The 19,812-nt window shown below is 46.1% G+C and overlaps 1 protein-coding gene across 1 annotated transcript in view; it reads left to right on the top strand.

Moving 5' to 3' along the window:
* The window catches only part of kdrl (kinase insert domain receptor like), a 46,903-nt gene that overhangs the window by 22,565 nt on the left and 4,526 nt on the right, over positions 1 to 19,812 (top strand). The window contains exons 12-29 of the mRNA XM_076292517.1: positions 2,507 to 2,615; positions 3,942 to 4,220; positions 4,408 to 4,554; positions 4,712 to 4,840; positions 6,023 to 6,129; positions 6,298 to 6,433; positions 6,921 to 7,025; positions 9,270 to 9,383; positions 10,016 to 10,104; positions 10,203 to 10,356; positions 11,057 to 11,154; positions 11,707 to 11,829; positions 12,095 to 12,206; positions 13,922 to 14,021; positions 16,779 to 16,884; positions 18,255 to 18,376; positions 19,303 to 19,381; positions 19,583 to 19,683. Of these exons, the coding sequence (XP_076148632.1) occupies positions 2,507 to 2,615; positions 3,942 to 4,220; positions 4,408 to 4,554; positions 4,712 to 4,840; positions 6,023 to 6,129; positions 6,298 to 6,433; positions 6,921 to 7,025; positions 9,270 to 9,383; positions 10,016 to 10,104; positions 10,203 to 10,356; positions 11,057 to 11,154; positions 11,707 to 11,829; positions 12,095 to 12,206; positions 13,922 to 14,021; positions 16,779 to 16,884; positions 18,255 to 18,376; positions 19,303 to 19,381; positions 19,583 to 19,683 (2,210 nt within the window). The remainder of the gene's footprint in view (positions 1 to 2,506; positions 2,616 to 3,941; positions 4,221 to 4,407; positions 4,555 to 4,711; positions 4,841 to 6,022; positions 6,130 to 6,297; positions 6,434 to 6,920; positions 7,026 to 9,269; positions 9,384 to 10,015; positions 10,105 to 10,202; positions 10,357 to 11,056; positions 11,155 to 11,706; positions 11,830 to 12,094; positions 12,207 to 13,921; positions 14,022 to 16,778; positions 16,885 to 18,254; positions 18,377 to 19,302; positions 19,382 to 19,582; positions 19,684 to 19,812) is intronic.

The following is a 19,812-nucleotide window of genomic DNA, read 5'->3' as shown; positions in this document are numbered from 1 at the left end:
TTGACCAGTTGTTTGCCCTCACACTGCCAAAGCACAGCACAGTTTTGAGGCCAGTGTGGCTGCTGGTGTTGTACATGCCCTGGCAGAGTTTGCTATTGCAGCGGACCCCTTGACTCCATCAGCATGAGCCTGCATAAGGAGGCACGCTAAGTGCCTGGGCCTGGGCCTGTCTTAAACACGTGGCTCAGATTTGTGGGCTTGGGTTCGTTCATTCAAAGCAAACAGTAAATAAAATGTAAACAAACAATAATAAATAATGAAAGTGCATATGTAGCAATAGGGTAGTAATTGAACTTTGTCAAATTAGTGAAACTAGTCGGGCAAAATACTGGCTTTCTTCCGGAGCTTCAGACACAGATTTATGGTTTTTCTTTGCTCTGATGATGCATTGCAATTCTGCATTCAGATTTCTATAGTCTACTCCAGCATATGTGAAGCTAGTCATAAATATGAGCAGGTAGAGAAGGCTTACATTGCCCTGTGCCCATGTGCAGGGGGCATCACTTTAAATCTGCAGTGTAAGTAAATCCTGAGGCTGGTCACTTTAATAGGCTCTGGTGGCCTGAATTCGCTGTTGGTTTACGAGGAGAGGGTGTAGGGGTCAGTGATAACAAGGCCTGCTCTCAGAGGGGGGGGGGGGGGGGATTCGGTAAGGGTGAATTCCTCTTTGTCACTTCACATAAATCCCCCTGTGCCCTCGGAGCAACAGCCTGGCAAAAAGCCCCCCTCCACCTCCACCTCTCCCTCACAAGGACTCCAGTAATGACCGTCTGAAGGTGGGGTGGGGGTAGACAGGTTAGGTCAAAGTGGCTGGAAGCAAGAGATGGGGGCAGGTGGGAGGGGTCACAGAATGTCTGGTCAGGTCATCACCCAAGGACTGGAGGCCTGGAGGGCGAAAAATGATTCTTTGGAGCTCGGATGGCATGTTCTTGAGTTACACTGCCACACAAACACACACTGAGTTACACTGCCACACACGCACACACTGAGTTACACTGCCACACACGCACACACTGAGTTACACTGCCACACACACACACACTAAGTTACACTGCCACACACGCACACACTGAGTTATACTGCCACACCAACACACACTGAGTTATACTGCCACACAAACACACACTGAGTTACACTGCCACACAAACACACACTGTTTCCATCAGTTGTTTTGAGGCACACGCTGTATTTCTTTGTGGTAAATTGACTATCCAAATGTTTATGCGATACATATTTGTATACCCACAAAGATACAACCCCCCCCGCCCACACACACACACACACACACACTCTCTCTCTTTCTCTCTCTCCCTCTCTCTCTCTCTCTCTCTCTCTCTCTCTCTCTCTCTCTCTCACACACACACACACACAAACACATTCAGCTCAGTCAGGCACACATGCACAAATGTGTGTGTGCACAACCGCTTGCCCAAAGTCTCCATTCCTTGTCTTCCTTTCCTTCCTTGCTTTCTCCACCCACATCGCTCTCAGGCTTTCTTTTTCTCTTGTTCTCCATATATCAGACTCAGAGACACACACACACACACACACACACACACACACACACACACACACACACACACACACACACACACACACACACACACATTAACTGTGTCAGTATTGCATGAACTAGATGTAGACATATTTCACTACATTGTCATGCTCATCAAGCTCTGATGCCAGAATAATCAATGTTTTGCTCCCTAGTCATACCTAGATGACATTAGGAATTATGGCATATGTTGTTGCAATGCATTGTAAGCAACCATGTCACCGTGCCTTAGAACAACATCTCTGCTGCAAACAGATTTATCCGGGCTGGGTTGCGTTAGTCTTGGAGCACACTCAGTGTGTGCATTTTGCATTTCTCTTGGCTTAAGCTGCATCATCTGTGTCTAGAGCTGACCCAGAAACCAAGTTGATCAAACTTGCTGAAAACAGCCCACTTACTCATAGAAAAAGCCATTTGTCTGCCATGTCAAGGTATCACAATGGCTTCGGAAACCCCAGGAAGTTTACATTGTACAAATAGTGCGCCACTCAGACAATACACCCCAAAGCATTTCATAGTGTTTGATGTGACGGCGTCTGAAAACAGATGTCATTCTGGACACAAAACAGAACCCCCTGAATCTGGCTCCCAGCCCAAATCAGACTTATTATTGTGTCTACTCAAGCCATTAAATGGGTTCCACTCCAATAGTGACAGAATTGAGTGTGGCATTGTAAACGCTTGTCAGGAAATGACATGGAGCCCAAGCTCTCCTTCTGTGCCGGGCCTGCGAGAGGTGCCTTGGATTTGAAAGCTCCAGATGTATCCTTGTATTAATGCAATGCACCAGAGGGTGGAAAAAGGCCGGGGCTTAGTCTGACCCTTAGCCCACCTGCCACCTTAGCCATGAAAACTTCCACTGGATGAAGCTGGGCATGAATATGCCATTGTGATTGGACATAATAAGGCTCGTAACATTTGTATTTTTTTGCTTTTTACTTTTTTCTACAGACCATTAGCACCCTGGTGGTGGCTGCAGCCAATGTGTCAGGCGTTTATTCCTGTGAAGCCATCAACAAAGTTGGCAAACACAAAATGGACACAATTTTCTACGTCAATGGTAAGTGTGTCAACAATCTGTAGCAAGAAGTTGTAGGAACAGCAAAAGCCTTCCAGAACTGTACAGTCTGACCATTTTTAGAGAGAAATGCTTGACTGGTTTTTATTTTTACAACCAGCCATACTGTACTGGGTGAGTGCTTGCTTTATATTGACCTACACATATGTAATGAATCACTCCGCCAAAGCCAAGAATGCACAGATTGGATTGTGCAATAAAGCGGACCGGAGGGGGGCATTAATTGAAACCATCTTCCTGTACGGCAGGCAGACTTGAGGACAGAAGGCAAAACATGTCCAGAGCCATATGGCAGCGCTCTAATGGCATGGACGTGAGCTGCATGGCTGTACTATTGTGCCGGCAGGTCATCTCTCTTTTCCAATAGCCCGTTCTGCACGGTGAATCACTTTTAATATGCTGCTGACCGGTTCCAAATGTTCTCTAAAATGAAAAAGCAGCCAGGCCCGTTATGTAATCGAGTGCAAATCAGCTGTCAGGGCATCCAGCAAACGCAAGCAATATCCTTGGAGGGTAGCTGAAGTCGTGAGAGCGTGTGAAGGATATAAGGAACATACCAAAGTGACAGTGCTTTATCAAAGTAGCTGACTCCAGGTCAGCAGGAGGCAAACAGGAAGATGATGCAGGCTTGATCAGGAAAGACATTTTTATGTGTCCGTCTGTATGAGTGTGTGTGTGGTTCTGTCTGTGTGAGCATAGGTGTGTGTGTGTGTATGTGTGTATCTGTGTGAGCATATACGTAGTATATGGTGTGTGTGTGTGTGTGTGTGTGTGTGTGTGAATGTGGGGGGTATCCCAGGGTGAATATGCTACGCTGCCTCAGAGGTGCAGATGACTGAGAGCTAAGGAATGCGGGTGAGAGAGGGACAGAATTGTAATAACAGCTGTCTTCCCTTACGGAACGCCGAATGCTCTCCAGCAACGTGAATAAACAAGCTGCGCGCTCGTCCCCCGAGGCCTGGCCCCGGCCCGGCTCCTATTGTACCACTGCAGCTCGGCCATCAGCGCCGCCATCCGCCAGCAACATGCTTCCAATTAGCAGTGATGAAACAGGAAAGAGCTGCACATTTGACATTCCTGGCCACAGTGATGCGCCGTATCATGCTCTCTGTCTGTGTGAGGGACAGGGACATCTGATAGCCGTTCGCAGATGCTTTCAGGACATTGGGGTCATCAATAACCTTTTCTCCATCGCTGGCCTCTTGTTGTCTTTTTGGTGGCTTTCTGTTGAAAATATGACGATTTTATGCTGTCTGATTGCTGAACAGGGCCTTTCTGTCTCTCTCTCTCTCTCTCTGTCTTCTTCAGATGGTTCAGAGTCGTTAGAAATATCTCCCGACACAGCCATTGAGGGGTCTGACGTCACACTGACTTGTCGGGCTACACGATACCTCTACAGTAACGCGCACTGGTATGATGCATTCAACCGAACCATCCTGGGAATAGAAGAACAAAACAGGCTGTACACCTCTGTGTCCATCATGGTGCAGAATGTGTCCAGAAACTTCACAGAGAAGTACCACTGCAGGGCCCTCAACCTCTTCACAGGGAAAGAGATCCAGAAATCTGCTGCACTTGTTATCAATGGTGGGTGACACTTGTTTGAGCTTGTTTGAGTTCAGTTGGTCACATCAGCTTTTGCTGCTTTTAAGTTTGGAGCAAAAGGATTTGACTAAGAACAGAAGCCAAAAGAGCATTGCCTGTCTCAAACTGAAGTGGCGTTGAGTCATACCAAACCTCTGCAAACCTGCGCTCTGTGATCTGAACCCCACAGAGAGGAAGATCCCATCCCTGAGACAGAACCTGACCGAACAGGATGTGAACAGCAGCAGCACTCTAATGCTGACCTGCCTCGCCCAGGGCGTCCCACAGCCCAACATCACATGGTACAAAAATGACCTTCCGGTGGTTGAAGGACAAGGTATGTAAAAACATTACAAATAAAAACACTCAAACCATGCAACATGCTTGTCAAGGCTCATTGTCAAACATTATTATAAATATTATTATTGCAAGTCAAGCTGGTGTTTGCAATGTGTACTCTCCCACATCTCTCATTGTGTCTCTGACCCTAACAGGGGTCAGCCTGATGGCTGAGGGGGTCTTAGTCATCCAGCGGGTGAAGAAGGAGGATGAGGGCATGTATGAGTGCCGCGCCACCAATGATATGGGAGTGGTGGCGTCCAGTGCCTTCGTCCGGGTTGTTGGTGAGCCACAATTACTCACATTCACAGTCATTGAAATGTATTTTGTTTTATATAAAAACAGTCCCTGGGCAGGCTGTTGAGCTCAATGTAGTTTGCATTTCAAATAAGTCTTTCAACTGATTTTGAAATGTAAATCAGCAGCAGAACGTAGATTCTGATGGTTCACAGCTCGACAGTGAAATGCATGACTAATCAGCAACCTTTTACAACTGTCTGTAATTCTTTCATGCCTTACAAATAGGCTTGGCTGAGCTTCAGCACTAAGCTATCCCCTGAGAGAGAAGCCAAAACTGCCAGGAATGCCAAACGTGAATTCCTGTGTGCGTTTTATGATTCGGGTTCTCGCAAGGGTCCTCTCTCGTGGGAGCTGACCTCTATGGAGTCGGGGAAGAGGTTTGCTAATGAGCGAGGGGCAGTTTTGGGGGAAAGGTCCACCCATTAAAGGAGCTTGGGACTTGAAACATGAACCAGGTTTCTAGAGGCCAGGTCAACTGAGAGATGCTCCTATTGGTTGCTCTGCTTCTCTTGCATTCTCTAAAGTAGTCATTTAACTCCTACTATTACCCGCCATTTTCCAGTCAGTGTTGCATTTTTCATGCCTTTTAGCTGATATTTTTTTTCTATGTTTTTTTTTATATAAACTCTAGGTGCACCTACATAAGCCTTTCTAGGTAGACCTTAGGGTCAGGGTTCTGGAAGCATACCAAATATTTCCTCAGCAGGGCAATATGCTGACAGTTTGAAATGCTTTGAAATGTCAGACACTCGAGCTCAGTGGATATAACAAATGAGCAATTGTGCGGTATGCACAGGCCAAATAAACAGAGAATAAACAACACAATGTGCTCTTCTGCAGAGAGTACACAGCCTGTCACTGAGTTTGAGCTATGGACATGGGGGAAACATAGCTTGACATATCTGACATCGAAAAATGTAAACAAACTAGTGTTAAGGCATCTTATAGCACATATGCAGGCCATTATATTAAAAATAGCTCTGTTCTGTATATGTCATGAAAGCTACATGTTTACTCATTTAAATAGTGTCTTCAGCATCCCAACCATTCACAAGGCTCGGGAGATTTCCAGGAAATGTAAGGAGAGGAGAGGACTCTGCAGTGCCATCAGCCTGCCTGTCTGAGCTCACACAGTGACTAACTTGTGTCTTGTCTGGGTTGTGTAGGAGATGAGGGCAAAGCCAACATTGAAGTCATAGTGCTGGTGTGCACCGGCGCAGCAGCCACCTTCCTCTGGATCATGCTGATCCTCTTCATCCGCAAACTCAGAAAGGTGAGACTGACACATGTGCTTGGATATGTGTCTCATCCTTAATACGATTTTGGGCTTTACATACATGTTTGGCCTTTGTATGTCTTTGTATGTTCGTCAGTGTTTTGTGGGGTGTGTGGGAGTTGAAAGTGTGGATACGTCGGTTATATTTTCTGTTCTAAATCCCAGCCCAGCCCTGCGGACATCAAAGCTGGTTACCTGTCCATCATCATGGACCCTGACCACATGCCTCTGGACGAGCAGTGTGACCGCCTCCCATACGATAGCAACAAGTGGGAGTTTCCCCGAGACCGCCTCCGACTTGGTGAGCATCCTCCTCCATGTCTTCCATAGTAGCCCAGTCATGATGTATGCCCCACTACATAAACCCTAAGCACTCACTTCACATCAAGCGCTTTATGATTGGCCCATAACAAGGAGTTGATGTATTTCACTACTTCATATTCTCAGACGGCAGCTGCTGCTGTTGCTGTTGCCGCCGCTGCTCCTCCGTGGCCTCGGCTGTTAAAAGCCTCGGTCATTCCTGAGAGCGGTAAGAGCCAGTGTGGATGGCCTCTCTGCTCTGGGTTAGTGCGCCATTATTTATCAGCGACCCGCTGCTGTCATGCGGTCTTAACTGCTCCATAAATACCCCGTGGAGGGCCAGCCGAGTGGTCAGAACCTCCACAGGTTGTTTTAATTACAGGCCCATATCACCTCTGACAGGGGTCCGGCTTGATGTATGGCTCCCCCGGGCCGGGCAGTCTCATGTAGGCTCACTGACTCATCAAGCCTTCTTGTTTGTCTTGCAGGTAAAACTCTGGGGCACGGGGCCTTCGGGAAGGTGGTGGAGGCCTCTGCCTTTGGGATTGATAAGCTGTCGACATGCAAGACGGTAGCGGTGAAAATGCTCAAAGGTAGGATCACCTTCTCTTTCCTTCTTCTCATGCCCCCCTTTCTGTATAAGAACTAGAAGTTGTTGATGAACTGCCCCGGATTGTTCTGGAGTTCGATGCTAACTAGGTCCACTTCTAGCATGGTCCTGATCAGGGAGGCTTGGATGATGGACAGTCTTCCCTCCCCTCCAGATCACAATTGGAAAATATAACCACAGCTTTGCTCTCGTGAAGTGATGGAAAACAGCAGCCCGTCATTTGGTGGATCATTTTATGCCGCATGTGTGATCTGTGTTCATAAGCCATGTGAAGATAATTATCTGATATTGCACATTTCTGAGCCGATGGGGAGAACATAGAACACTGCTTTCTCTCAGCCTGTCCTGAAGCCTTCAAAACGGAAAAAGTTCAGTGCTGCAACTCTCGTCCAAGATTTGCAGGTGATTTGAGGTTCAAAAGTATAAGGTACAAATGAAGTAGATGTACAAATATTCACTGATTCTCCATTCATGGCCCCGCCACAGCAGATGGTCTGGAAATTCCTCGAGTTTGGTCTGTTCTCCTCCCCTGCGTCCCTATTTGATTTATGAGAGCCATCATTTCATATCTGCATTCCAAATATCAGAGGCCATCTTCATCCTAATGCAACATATTCGCCCAAAATGGAGACAACTCGAGAGCTCGTCTGGGAAAAAAACACACACTTCTGTGGCCTCTCATGCCACTCATTCAGCCAATCAGACACACATTCCATTGGGATGTCTCTGGGGAGTGCTGTGATTAAAAAGGAAAATGGCTAGCAATTTTTTGGGCTAAAGTCATATTAGCATCCCCAAAGGTCAAAATAACTTTCGTTTTCCCACTGTTAAAGCTGTGACAAGTGGAGAGTGATGACCGGCCTGTCCAGACTGGCGAGCGCTGCGCGGATGGTGGGCAGAGGCTAACTCGGTGATGATGATAAATCAGGCCACTCGCCGGCTTGCATAGGCGCGTTAATCTTCCTCGCACATCCATCACGGAGGAGCAGGGTTGGCCGGATGCCTTAGCGTGCACCCCAGGTCAGTGGGTAATAAAAAGCAGCGCACTTTCGCAGACGGGCTGCTTGTTATGAAATGCTGTGCTTGTGCTGCTTCAAGAACACGCTGAGCCCACTCATGATGAGCTGTCCGACCACAACTCTTCCGTTCTGGCGTGGAAGAGATTCAGCCACCAGTGAAGAGGGGGAAACACAGAAACCGACACCGCAGCAGTTCTGGATCCAGAGCCTAGTCTGTCTCAGACAATAATACTTCATCCGCAGCCACAGTCAGCCCACATTTAAACTCAAGGTATCTCTCCTCAGGGTGCTGGGGTCGGATTAATCAGCCATATATTAAGATAAGATTAATTAGCCATATATTAAGAGAAGATTAATTAGCCATATATTAAGAGAAGGAACATTGAGAGTGGTTTCCTTTTAACCCCCTCAAGCCATTGGATGAGCAGACTACTATGAGTGACCACTTATCTGGTCCTTAAACAGGGCACTGACATGTGTGATGGTGCCCTCCGTGACTCTCTGAGCTCAGCCCGGTCCTCAGGAGGGTGCGCTTGCCCTACATATTTGCCTCGTCCTGATGGACAGTGTTCTTAGAACTAGTACTTTTGCTCGGCCATAAAAAGATTGTGAAAGAGGGAATCACAGCGAATCTATTCATTCCATATGTGGATTGCAATATTTACTGTGTAATGTCTCCCTTGCCTTGTCTTCTTGATGTAGCATGTATTTGTTGAAAATATGATTAAGGGGATTTAAAGTTCATAAACACATGTCCTTCTTATCGGCATGTTGTAATATTGAAACTACATTGTGTTGTTTTTACATAAATATTTACTGAAGACCATTTGGTGCTGTTGTTTGTGTAAGGGTAAAGGGGCCTTACCAGCCTGTTGTTGTATTTATTTTGAAAATCAATCTGCCAACCAGTTCCCCTTTGATCACAATGATTTGGGTTTGTTCTCATTGTAATCCATCATTTGCAGTCATCTTGGAATTCAGTGCCAGTACCCTATGGTCATGGTATGTTAGCTTGCAAGTTAAGAGTCTAATGTAATATATACAGTTGTCTTTTGAGGGCAGATATATTTCAGAGCCAAAGAACACATTGTTGTGTTTCCAAGGGACGTTGTGGAATAGTCCAAGTGTGGATTTGTGTAGACAGGCAGCCTTGTTCTCACGTCACATTCCCTAATTCTGCTGTATTCCACTGTGTGCCTCTGTGACAGGCGGAGCCACGAATAATGAGTGGAAAGCGCTCATGTCTGAGCTGAAAATACTGATTCACATCGGCCATCACCTCAACGTGGTCAACCTACTAGGAGCCTGCACCAAGCCTGGAGGTGAGCGAGCGAGCAGAGGAATTCACACAACAGCAGGGATGTCAAAGAGGCTCAAAAGAGAATTTTTCAAAAGTTTCACATTTTGGTTCCAGATTTGTTGCATTAATCAGACATTCATCAGACACTTTCAATTTATTCAGTTTCATTTATTCTGTGCAAATACTTGCATGGCACTTTCATCAGTCTTCCGAATGACATACTTGTTTTGTGTGTGTGTAGGGCGGTCTGTTGTGGGTTGTAAATCTCAGTAATACTTGGCTGATACTTATCCAGATTTACGCAAATAGTTTTTAACACTTTGATCTGTAGTTTCTTTGAAAGGTATATTTCTGTTATCCATCATATTGATACGCTCACCCTATCTTGAAGCATTGAAGCCCTCAACATCTTTAAATTTATGTTTGAGAAATACTTTTATGTTTTCAAAGGTGAGGTTTATAAAGGTTTATGAGGTCAAAGGTGAGCGTGCTCCTTTGAGATGTAAACATTTTACCATGTGACAATTTCCTAATAACACAGATTAATATCTTACATTAGATGTAATTATAAAATAAAGCACTCTGAGATGTTCAACTATGTCCACATTAGCTTTATGCTATTGGCTCTGACTCCCTGAATGATTCCTCCATTAGGGCCCCTTATGATTATTGTGGAGTTCTGCAAGTATGGCAATCTGTCCAACTACCTAAGGAGCAAGCGGGCTGACTTTGTGGTTTATAAGGTAAGATGGGTCGCTCTGTGGTGCAGGCTTGTGTGTGGCTGTGCTGGGTGTGGGTGTCCGCTGACTGACCACTCTGCTGTGCTGTGTGTCTGGCCCAGAGTCAGGATGGCAAGGCTCTGCCCTCGGGCTCCGGCTGTGACCTGAGCGAGCTCATCAAGCGCCGTCTGGAAAGCGTGGCCAGCACCGGAAGCTCCGCCAGCTCCGGCTTCATCGAAGATAAGAGCTACTGCGATTCGGAGGAAGAGGAGGAAGGTAGCGGCCCGAGCGTTTTCCTCTCCCCTCCTCCCCCCTCCTTCCTCCCCCATTTCCTCCTCCCCCTCTCCCCTCTCTTGCTCACCTCCGCCCCACCCCGCCCTCTGGGTTGTTTCCCTCCCCTCTGTATCTGAGGAGGAGCTTCCTCTTGGATTCATAAATACGATTCTTATGAAGCTGGATTGACTGTCATCCCCTGCTGGGCGCTTGCGTGCTCTTTTCCCCTCCTCTGTGCACTTCCCCTCACTGCTGGTTGGCCACAGTGTCCAGTCCTCCCGTCACAACTGGCCTGTGCACTGCATGTTATTTCTGCTCTCATAAACTGTTTACTCAGGTGGGCCACCAGGAGATCCCGCCCACCTCCCCCCCCCTTCCTCCAACTGAGCATCATTAAATTAACAAGCCGCACGTGTCAGACAAAGAGTCAGAACAGGAGGCAGGAGGTGGGGGTGGGGGCGGGATGGCTCTCTGTTCTTTAGAGGATGTTTTCAAGACTGCACCAGAAGGTGCATTAACATTGTGGGGTGAACATTATATCATAGCTGTGACATGAAGTACATGGGGAGATTTGGGAAGATAGATGGCGAAAAATTTTGCTGTCTCTCTGCTTACGCTGCAATGTTTTGATTTGTGAGTTGAATTATGAACAGTGTACTCCCGGCTGGTTTAATCACTGTCATTTTCCACCCACTCTTTTCAGAATCTGAGGACTTGTATAAGCGGGTTCTGACCATGGAGGACTTGATTTGTTACAGCTTCCAAGTGGCGAAAGGCATGGAGTTCTTGGCATCGCGAAAAGTAAGGGCCACCTCCACACACACTGCCAGTCATTGTATCCAAAGCATTCCGTCTAAACGGGAAAAGTCATACAGTTAAGAGTATTTCCCCAGGGAACCTTAAAGAAAAAAACTCAGAGACTCTTTTCTTGTGTTTATGAGCTCATACAGTATCACTCTGGAGAGGAAAACTGTATTTTCCCCACACCCCAGTACTGTTCAATATCACACCAGTGGCACCTACTGCAGAGGCAGACAAACAATTGTTGTAACGCTGAAGGAGAAAGTTCAGCCTCGGTGTTCTGCATGTCACACTGGAGCGCCTCTGATAATTCTTCCACATGTTCATCTCATCTGCCTTGCATTATCACACCTTGGCAACATGTGCACGGCAACACACGTGTTTCATATAAGAGATTTCGAATCGCATCGACAAGTCAAACAATCACCCGTCCAACACAAATGTTGCTTTGTCCAAACTCCAAAGCTACAGTGGGGCTGTGTGTCTGTTATTAAGTCATGGTCTGATAGATATGAGCTGTGACTGAGTCTTAAATGTACTTTCTTTTAACAGTGCATCCATCGTGACTTGGCTGCCAGAAACATTTTGTTGTCTGAAAACAATGTGGTGAAGATATGTGATTTTGGCCTTGCAAGAGACGTCTATAAAGACCCTGATTACGTGCGCAAAGGAGATGTAAGTTGGTGGTCTGTATGCACAGTTTGTCACAGCACTCACAGTTATTGATCTGGGAAGCAGCAACATACTTTTTGACAAAGGCCTGTTATAGAAGATCAATGTTTGGGTCAAGACATTAGTTCTGTTAGAGGAAAGGTTTGTCTATTCAACACCTGTTCAGCCACAAAAGAACTGACAATATTGTAGTAGCCCAGGCCGACCTGTAAAGCATGTAAAGCAGCGTAAAGCAAACAGCCTTTTGTCTCTGTTTCCGTGCCTATAGGCCAGACTTCCCCTGAAGTGGATGGCACCAGAGGCCATTTTTGACAAGATCTACACTACACAGAGTGATGTGTGGTCATTCGGCGTTCTCATGTGGGAGATCTTCTCGCTGGGTAAATACCTCCACTGTCCTACCAAGTTATAACTCACTGTCCTCCAACCTCACGGGTTCTCAAATTCACACAGTCATTCCCAAACACCTCGTGGGAGTGAGCTGTATGGCTCCAAATGCATCAGTGGGTTTTGACCAATGTAAATTTCTGTATCACAAATCTGCCTCGTTATGTTTCTCTTTCCTTTCCTGGCATCAATGCATATTTTAGTCTGATCCTTGCTGAGGTTTGTTTATTTACAGAAACTGCCTCAATAGTTTTGTCCCACACTTTGTTTTCCCAGTTTTGCTGACCTTCGCAGATTCCTCTCTGAGCTTTTAGCGATCTTAATTTGTCTATCATAACGTTCCATTGCATGTTGTTCCAGTAAAATTGCTCGTGCAGATGGTGCAGTTGATGGATTTCTCACATTCAAATGTACACATGGGGCATTACTCAAGTATTTAGCAAAGGCATTCAGCGCACAGCGTGTAAGGAGAAAAGGCCAGCACGGCCTTTAATCAAAGACACCATGATGTTTGGAAGCTATTTGTGAGGTGCCCTGAACTACCCACCTCGTCTACATGGAACAGGCAATAACTGTCTGCTGCTGTTGAATTGCCCCTGTGGGACAGAAAAGGGAGTTATATTGTCAGCTTAAGAAAACAATTTTCATGCTGCTAGTGCAAAAACATTAGCGCGCTTCAACAGCACTTTTATCATGAATAAGGGCCATAAAATAAGAAAGAATGGCTTACATTTGGACAAGCTGTTTCTTCAGTTGGAAATGCAAACTCACTGTTACCAAGCAGCCAATCAATGTAAATGTTTGCACCCACTGTGGAACCAGCGCAACCTTTAAAACCGCATTGTATGTATGTCTGTTTCTTCATATACAGTTACTATCTTTGTTTCTCTCTCGCTTTCACACACACACACAAACGTACATGCATACCCACAAATACATTACCTTGAACATCTGGACAGCCTTAGCATGTGTCTCAAATAGATAAATTACAACATGAAAAGAAAAAACACAATGAGACATGCAGCCTTTTAATATATTCAGATCAAAGGTTCATAATAAGTTCAAGGTGTATCCATATGCAAATTTTATCAGGGCATCCTAGCAGCTAAATCTGTGTCTTGTCGTTTTGGGCTCTCTGCCCCTGTTTGATGAGTTGCCATTATTGAAATAAAATCTTTTTAAAATGGATGACAGTTACATTTGTTCAATCCATTTGTTTTTCATGTTTTTCTAGTTTGTTATAATGTGCTGTGATCCATCAGGGAAAACCTCAACTGAAATTCATTGTTGTTGCAGACATGGTACAGTAGGCCTTTTTGTGTTATCTGATATTGTATCAGGGGTTTCAGTCAAGCCCTTAAAAATATTATTTTGTAACTCATGATCCTTCAAGTGGGTAGCATTTGTAATAAGCTGTATGCTTGTTTTGGCTGCGTACATTGGGACTGATGCTGATTAGAACTCGCTGGTGCAGACTTCTCTAACCGGAAGACTATGATTGCGTAGCAGCTCGCTCTCCAACAAGATGTGAGCTCTTGCGCTATTGTCCTTGCTCTCGCTCACTTCTCTCCGCATTGATGGGCTAGCGGCTCTTTTTACAGTTCTGTGACTTCCCTTCTCTCGTCTCTTTGAAGTGACCGCTCCTGAGGGTCTGTGAGATGTGTTCCCTGATAACCCCCCTCTCTCCTCCTCTCCTTCTTCTCCCTAGGTGCCTCCCCATATCCTGGCGTACAAATTGATGAAGAGTTCTGCTGCCGACTGAAGGAGGGCACCAGGATGAAGGCACCTGAGTACTCCTCCTCAGAGATGTGAGACTCATTTGTTCCATATTACTCCATGAAACAATAAAACAGACCATGCAATTTACATGTAATTGCTTGCAGCGGATATGTCAAATGGCTTTGAGATGAATGAGATCATTATAACAGTGCAGGTTTTATATCCATTAAGTCTTTCTCACATGGTGCAGAGCCGTTCTATTGGAACAGTGCACTGCTGTTGCAGGGAGCCTGGCATGACATGCTAACTCAAGTTCATAACAGTTAGGAGTATGGTCATTTGTGTGGTTTCACGGGTGAATTGTTCTTGGGGGATTCCTTTATTGCCGTGGCACTAAATGGGTTGTGAGCGTAGCACAAAGCACTATGGCCCACCCCTCCTTCCCGAGACTGCAAGCACTCTCTTGGGTCATTGGTATGGAACCAAAGCAACTGCCAGACATGTAGAGGGGAAAACAAGTTTTCGTACTACATCGATTCAGCTAAAGAGAGGAACTGTATCTGATTTCAGTCCTACTGGAGAAACCCTAAGAGGGCTTTTGAAGGACTTTGATAGTAACTTTGTATGGCTATCCACTCAGTGTGTGAGAGAGAGTCCATGCAGGCTGACTAGCAGGGTGTTCGTGGTGTCAGACATTGATCTGTCCCGGAGCGAACAACAGCACAGCCGAAACCAAGCCTGACATTAAAGGCACCAGTGCACCTGGAGGAACTGGACTGAGGTTGGGGACATGGGGAGGGGAGGGGTGGGGAGGTCAGTGGGTGCTGTGGCCAGAACCCGTTCTGCAGTTGAGATATACCCCCTATGGGTAGAGAGGAGCTGGGACACAGTGAAATGGCTGAAAGAAGCCTTTGTGGTTTCTCTGTCTCTTTCTCACTCCCCCTTTCTACTTGTCAGATCAGATGGCTGTCAGGAGGAGAAGTTCTCAGGGAGAATGCTAAATTCAGTGCCTCTAGGATGATTGTAGGAAGTTATGGAACGCTTACTGTATGTATCTTTTGTCATAGACTGCTGTATTTCATTAAAAAGAATCAAGTTTATGACATTCTCTCATTCAAGTCATTCTGCTACTGCCGTTGTGCCAGACCTTGTATTCCATGCTATTATATGTTATCATATCAAGCTTCTACAGTTTATTCACTTGGATAGAATAAATGCTTTACTTGTGTTTTATAACTTTACTTCGCCGATGGAGTCACATATGAAAGGGATCTTGCCAAATTGAGCCAACTGATGATTGTGAGAGCCCAGTGAGACGATAATTGGAAATGACCAGCAAAATGCAAGCCAGACTCCTTCTCTGTAAATAGGGGAATGTGAATGGAATCCACATACCCCACCAATCCTGTGATGATATCCGCCGATATATCTGCAAGGCGAAAGAGCTTTTCCGTTCCACTTCAAAGCGGGTGCTGATAGGGCCAGACAGAGCCAGAAGATAACACCACTATAAAATACAATCAGCACCTGCTTCCCATTGAGCCATCAGTGATAGTGTTACCCACTCAGCCTCGATGTCAGGGACTCTCTGCCTTGGATCTGAGATGCTAATCGCATGTGCAGATCTCCTTGACTCCCAACTCTCCCCCAGAACCCTGGCCCTGACCCTGACCCCAGCAGGCCTATTATATGGATGATGAAAGGGGCAGCGGGTCAGGAGATGGTGGGGCAGTAAATCTGGCCCGCTGGTGATGCGCCAGACTCATCAGGAATGTGACCCACTACAATTGCGTGTCCAGTCTGCGGCACCCTCAAAGGAATGTGTGGGAAGGGCCGAAAGTCAAGGGCAAGGAGAAAGGGCACACACAGAAGACTGGGCCTGGGGATGGGGATGGGGAGGGACCTCCCACAGACTCATATTCAAAGAGTTATGAGCCCTGAAGCATCAGTTTAGATGCACTCTCCTCTCTGTAACGGCAGGTTATTTAGGGCCCACTTTCAATCCTCACCCTAGACAGGATGCAGAGCCTGAATTGTAGATCAGGGCAATGCCCCAGTGTCCCACCAGGCACTCTGCCCACCTGGCTGGAGAGAAGAATCAAAATAGGAAGTGGAGTGGTGTTGCCTCCGCCATCTCCTTTTCATTGCCCAGAGAGAGAAGAATGCCTTGACTCCAGAGGTGCCCTAAATGCAAACCCAGATGGAGAAGACAAGAACGGTGGATGTTAGAGAGGAAGCAATGAACCATCTGCTTTTGCTATGATTTCAGCCTCCTGCCAAATAAGCTCAATGTGATGCCAATCATCGGAGAGCAACATGGGTGAGGATGTGAGGAAACAAGAGAGGGGAAGGAGTCCGGGGCTCCATCATCACTAGCGTCAGGGAGGGGAGGTTTCAACTGAAGCCCTGGATTTTAGTGTTCCATGTCTGCATTCCTCCACGACTGGACTCCTTCCCACCATTACAGGCCATTACTGCCTGGAAACTCCAATAATGGTGCAGAGGAGTCCCATTTGGGGAGCGATGCTGACAGCTCGTCAGAGAGCACGAGCAGCTCCGCACCACCAAATCTCACTGACAGCCAGGAAAAGGAAAACAGCGCCACGGTCCATGGGACCTCACTAGCGTCATTGACGACGGTGAAGAATGGGCGGCTGACTCACAGAGACCTGGTCACCTGGCTGCGAGGTCAGATGGGTTGACCTGTCAGATCAGTGCTAACTCTGAGGGATCCGAGTGTGTGGTGTTGATCACCAGCCGGCGATTTATTACGATCCCGTTGTAAGCTTGTCCTGTATGGCCTGTGTTTTTGTACTGTGGTGCTAATTGCCTTGTGTTCTTGGCAGATACCAGACCATGCTGGACTGCTGGCAGGGGAACCCTGTGGAAAGACCCACATTCACAGAGCTGGTGGAGACACTCGGGGACCTTCTGCAGGCCAGTGTGCAACAGGTAAGAGCCCTTGCAACCGCCCAACAACACATCTATTCAAAACCCCATAAGGTTGATTTCATGCCTACGGTACAGATCCACACAATCCTTGGCCTCAGCTGTAGACATAAATAATATAAAAGCACTGTCTGTTCGAAAATACTTTCGCATCTAAATGTAGTTTATCCCTGTTAGCTTGCCATTATCATCATGGGACAGTTGATTGACAGAGTGTACACATAAATAATCTTTGGACTGGAAAACATAAATAAACCACAGACCACAACTTAATGTGACAAGTTCTCCCCACAACACACTAGTGGAGCCAGGCCATTTACAACTTTCCTTTTACTGTGAGAATAGTCACTGACCTCGAGAGTGCCTCACGCACCGCAAGTGTTCAGGAAATGGGGCAGCTTGGCCAGTGCAAGGCACAAGACTTGAAGAGGGCTTTTGCCCACGGGGGTCTTCAGACTAACTAGGGAGGGAAGTTCCTATCAACAAGCCCCACTCACTTCCCTTTGAAAAGCATGAAAGAGAGGAACACATTCAACAACAGAAAGACAAACAATGGAAAATGTAAGAGCTAATGTAACAGTGCCTGATAAGCAAGTAAGCACCTTTGTGTTGTCAACTATTGTAATTCAGCCCATTGATAGTAAGAAACAGAAACGACACATTGCAAAAGAACTGATAGATTGATGGTTTATGTCGTTATTGTTCATCTCCCTGATTATTATCTATCACTCAGTTTTCTCTCTTGTGAGGGAGAGATGACCATAAAACAACAAAGTCAGTTGGAGGAAGAAAATAATTTCTCATGATGTCCCTCTTAATGTCATTGTCAAATTTAATACGCACAACTCTAAATATTCCAGATGAACAAATGATAGCTATAATTTCCATCTGATTATTAAAACGCTCTTAGTTTAACCTCTAATGAAGAGATTAACATATCCAACAGATCATCAGTCATTCAGCCGGCGATGAGGGTAGTGGGTCATATGGCCCTATGTGATGATGGGCTCAAGGACATTCCCAGCACTATGCGCTATTCTCTGTGGAGCGATTACACATAAGGAGGCTCATTGACATTGGAAATAGTCCAAATGACCTGCTTTATCATGCTCTGGCTCTATCCTTAATTGATGGTCATCATCTCACTCTCCTCCATGTGCTTGTTCTATAATGAAATGGGACGTCCTCGGAGTCTTGCTTTTTTTACCAGGCTCTTCTAGTCTTTGATCTCTTGAAGGCTGGAGGCAGGTTAGAATAGCTCAGCGCTCTATAAATGCCTTATGGATTCACACAGTAATAACAAGCTCAGTGATGTCATGGTTTGGATGTAAAGGGGCCTCCGTGGCTGAGCATGTGCCTCTTTCGTCTGTCAGGAAGGGAAGCATTACATCCCCATCAACACGGCCCTGCTGACCAAAGAGGCCAAGCCCTCCAGCCCTGCACCGACAGAGGAGTCCTCCAGCCGGCCACTCTCCCAGAGGGACTCGGGCACATGGTAAGAGCCTGGACCCTTCTTGTTGCCTGGCGACTCTCCTCAGTGAGCAACGTGCTACTGGACAGGCTTTTCACTATCTGACTTGACTCTCGCTTTAAGCACACTAAGTGAACTCTCAGACGGGATTAAATCATTGTTGTTCATCTGACACGTTTACAATGCAGTTCATCTTGTGGTCAGATAACAATTTTGATATAATTAAACTTTTGTGCAGAGATATACTTTTTTGATGATTAGATAATACCAACATCTCAGCCATTTGATCTCTCTGGAAAGCATAGCAGTGAATCAAGTCGTTTTGGTTGTGAACTGTGTGAGAGACCCAAGAGGACTATGAGATATCAGCTTATCATTTTCTCAAACATGTTCTTCAGTTTCCATTCAATAACCTGGAAGGCAAAGCACTAACCAAAACACACAGGGCACAAAGCAGCCTGCAGGTCCTGCTCTGAAACAAGTCCATTAGGGTGTGATGGAGGGCAGGGAAAGCGCTGATTAGGTGCTGATAAGAACGGAGCTGAATGGAGAGCGAGCTCACTGCATGATGGCCCCCTTCAGGAATTTCCTCCCAAGCTGAAAACCCCACATCAGGATTTATGTTCACTTAAGATAATATTTGTCCAGCGCTTGTATTTTCACAGGTTCACCAAGTATATTTATGGAGAGTGGTGTTGAAATGCAGTAATGACACTTATCCCTTTAGCTGAATTAAACAGCTATCTGATTCCCCAAGTGCTGAAATGTGAAATGAAAAGAGTCTGCGTTTATTTTCAGAGAAATTCCATTGACGCGATGAGACTGTTACCAGATCTATTAAGTTCTTACTATTGTGTTTCTTTTCTTGGCATAGAAAGGATTTTGGGAAGATTGAAGTAAAGCCCGTTTCCATCTATTGGGATCTGATAGTGGACATTTTATCCTTTCAGGAACATTAAGATCCGACCCGCTAGTGTGAAGACCTTCGATGAGGTAACCATGGAGAATGGGACAAATGAGATCCATGAGGTGAGAAACTAGTTTCCCATCGCCTTTTGACTCCCTTGATTTCCTTTCTCTTTATTACCATGATTGCAAACAACGGCACAGGGCTATTGCTACATCAGAGCTCTGGACTCAACAACCTGATAGTGTCCAGTGAAGATTTCTTCAGGGTCTTGAAGAGTTAATAGTGATTAAACTGCTTTCCTCTCTTTTTTGACTGTGCAGGGGGGACAGTCAGATAGTGGAATGGGCCTGTCCTCAGATAGTATGAAGACACTGAAGCGCTTGGAGTCCCTGGCCAGGCCCTTGAGCATCATGGCTCTGGCGTAAGTATGGGATGCCTAATCCTATTTAAGACAATGTCACTGACAGCACCCAGGGGCAGAGGAAGAGGCAGGGAACTTTACCCCCTTATCCCTGGAAACCCTCCTGCAGAGAGGGAATGCAGATGTCAG

The sequence above is a fragment of the Alosa pseudoharengus genome, unplaced genomic scaffold (genome assembly GCF_046254945.1).
Source record: "Alosa pseudoharengus isolate Yale_2024_CS ecotype anadromous, Long Island Sound unplaced genomic scaffold, YU_APseudo_1.1 YU_APseudo_1.1_scf_19, whole genome shotgun sequence".
Classification (NCBI taxonomy): domain Eukaryota; kingdom Metazoa; phylum Chordata; class Actinopteri; order Clupeiformes; family Clupeidae; genus Alosa; species Alosa pseudoharengus.
The sequence above is the reverse complement of the archived record's forward strand: the minus strand, read 5'-3'. Positions and strand labels throughout refer to the sequence as shown.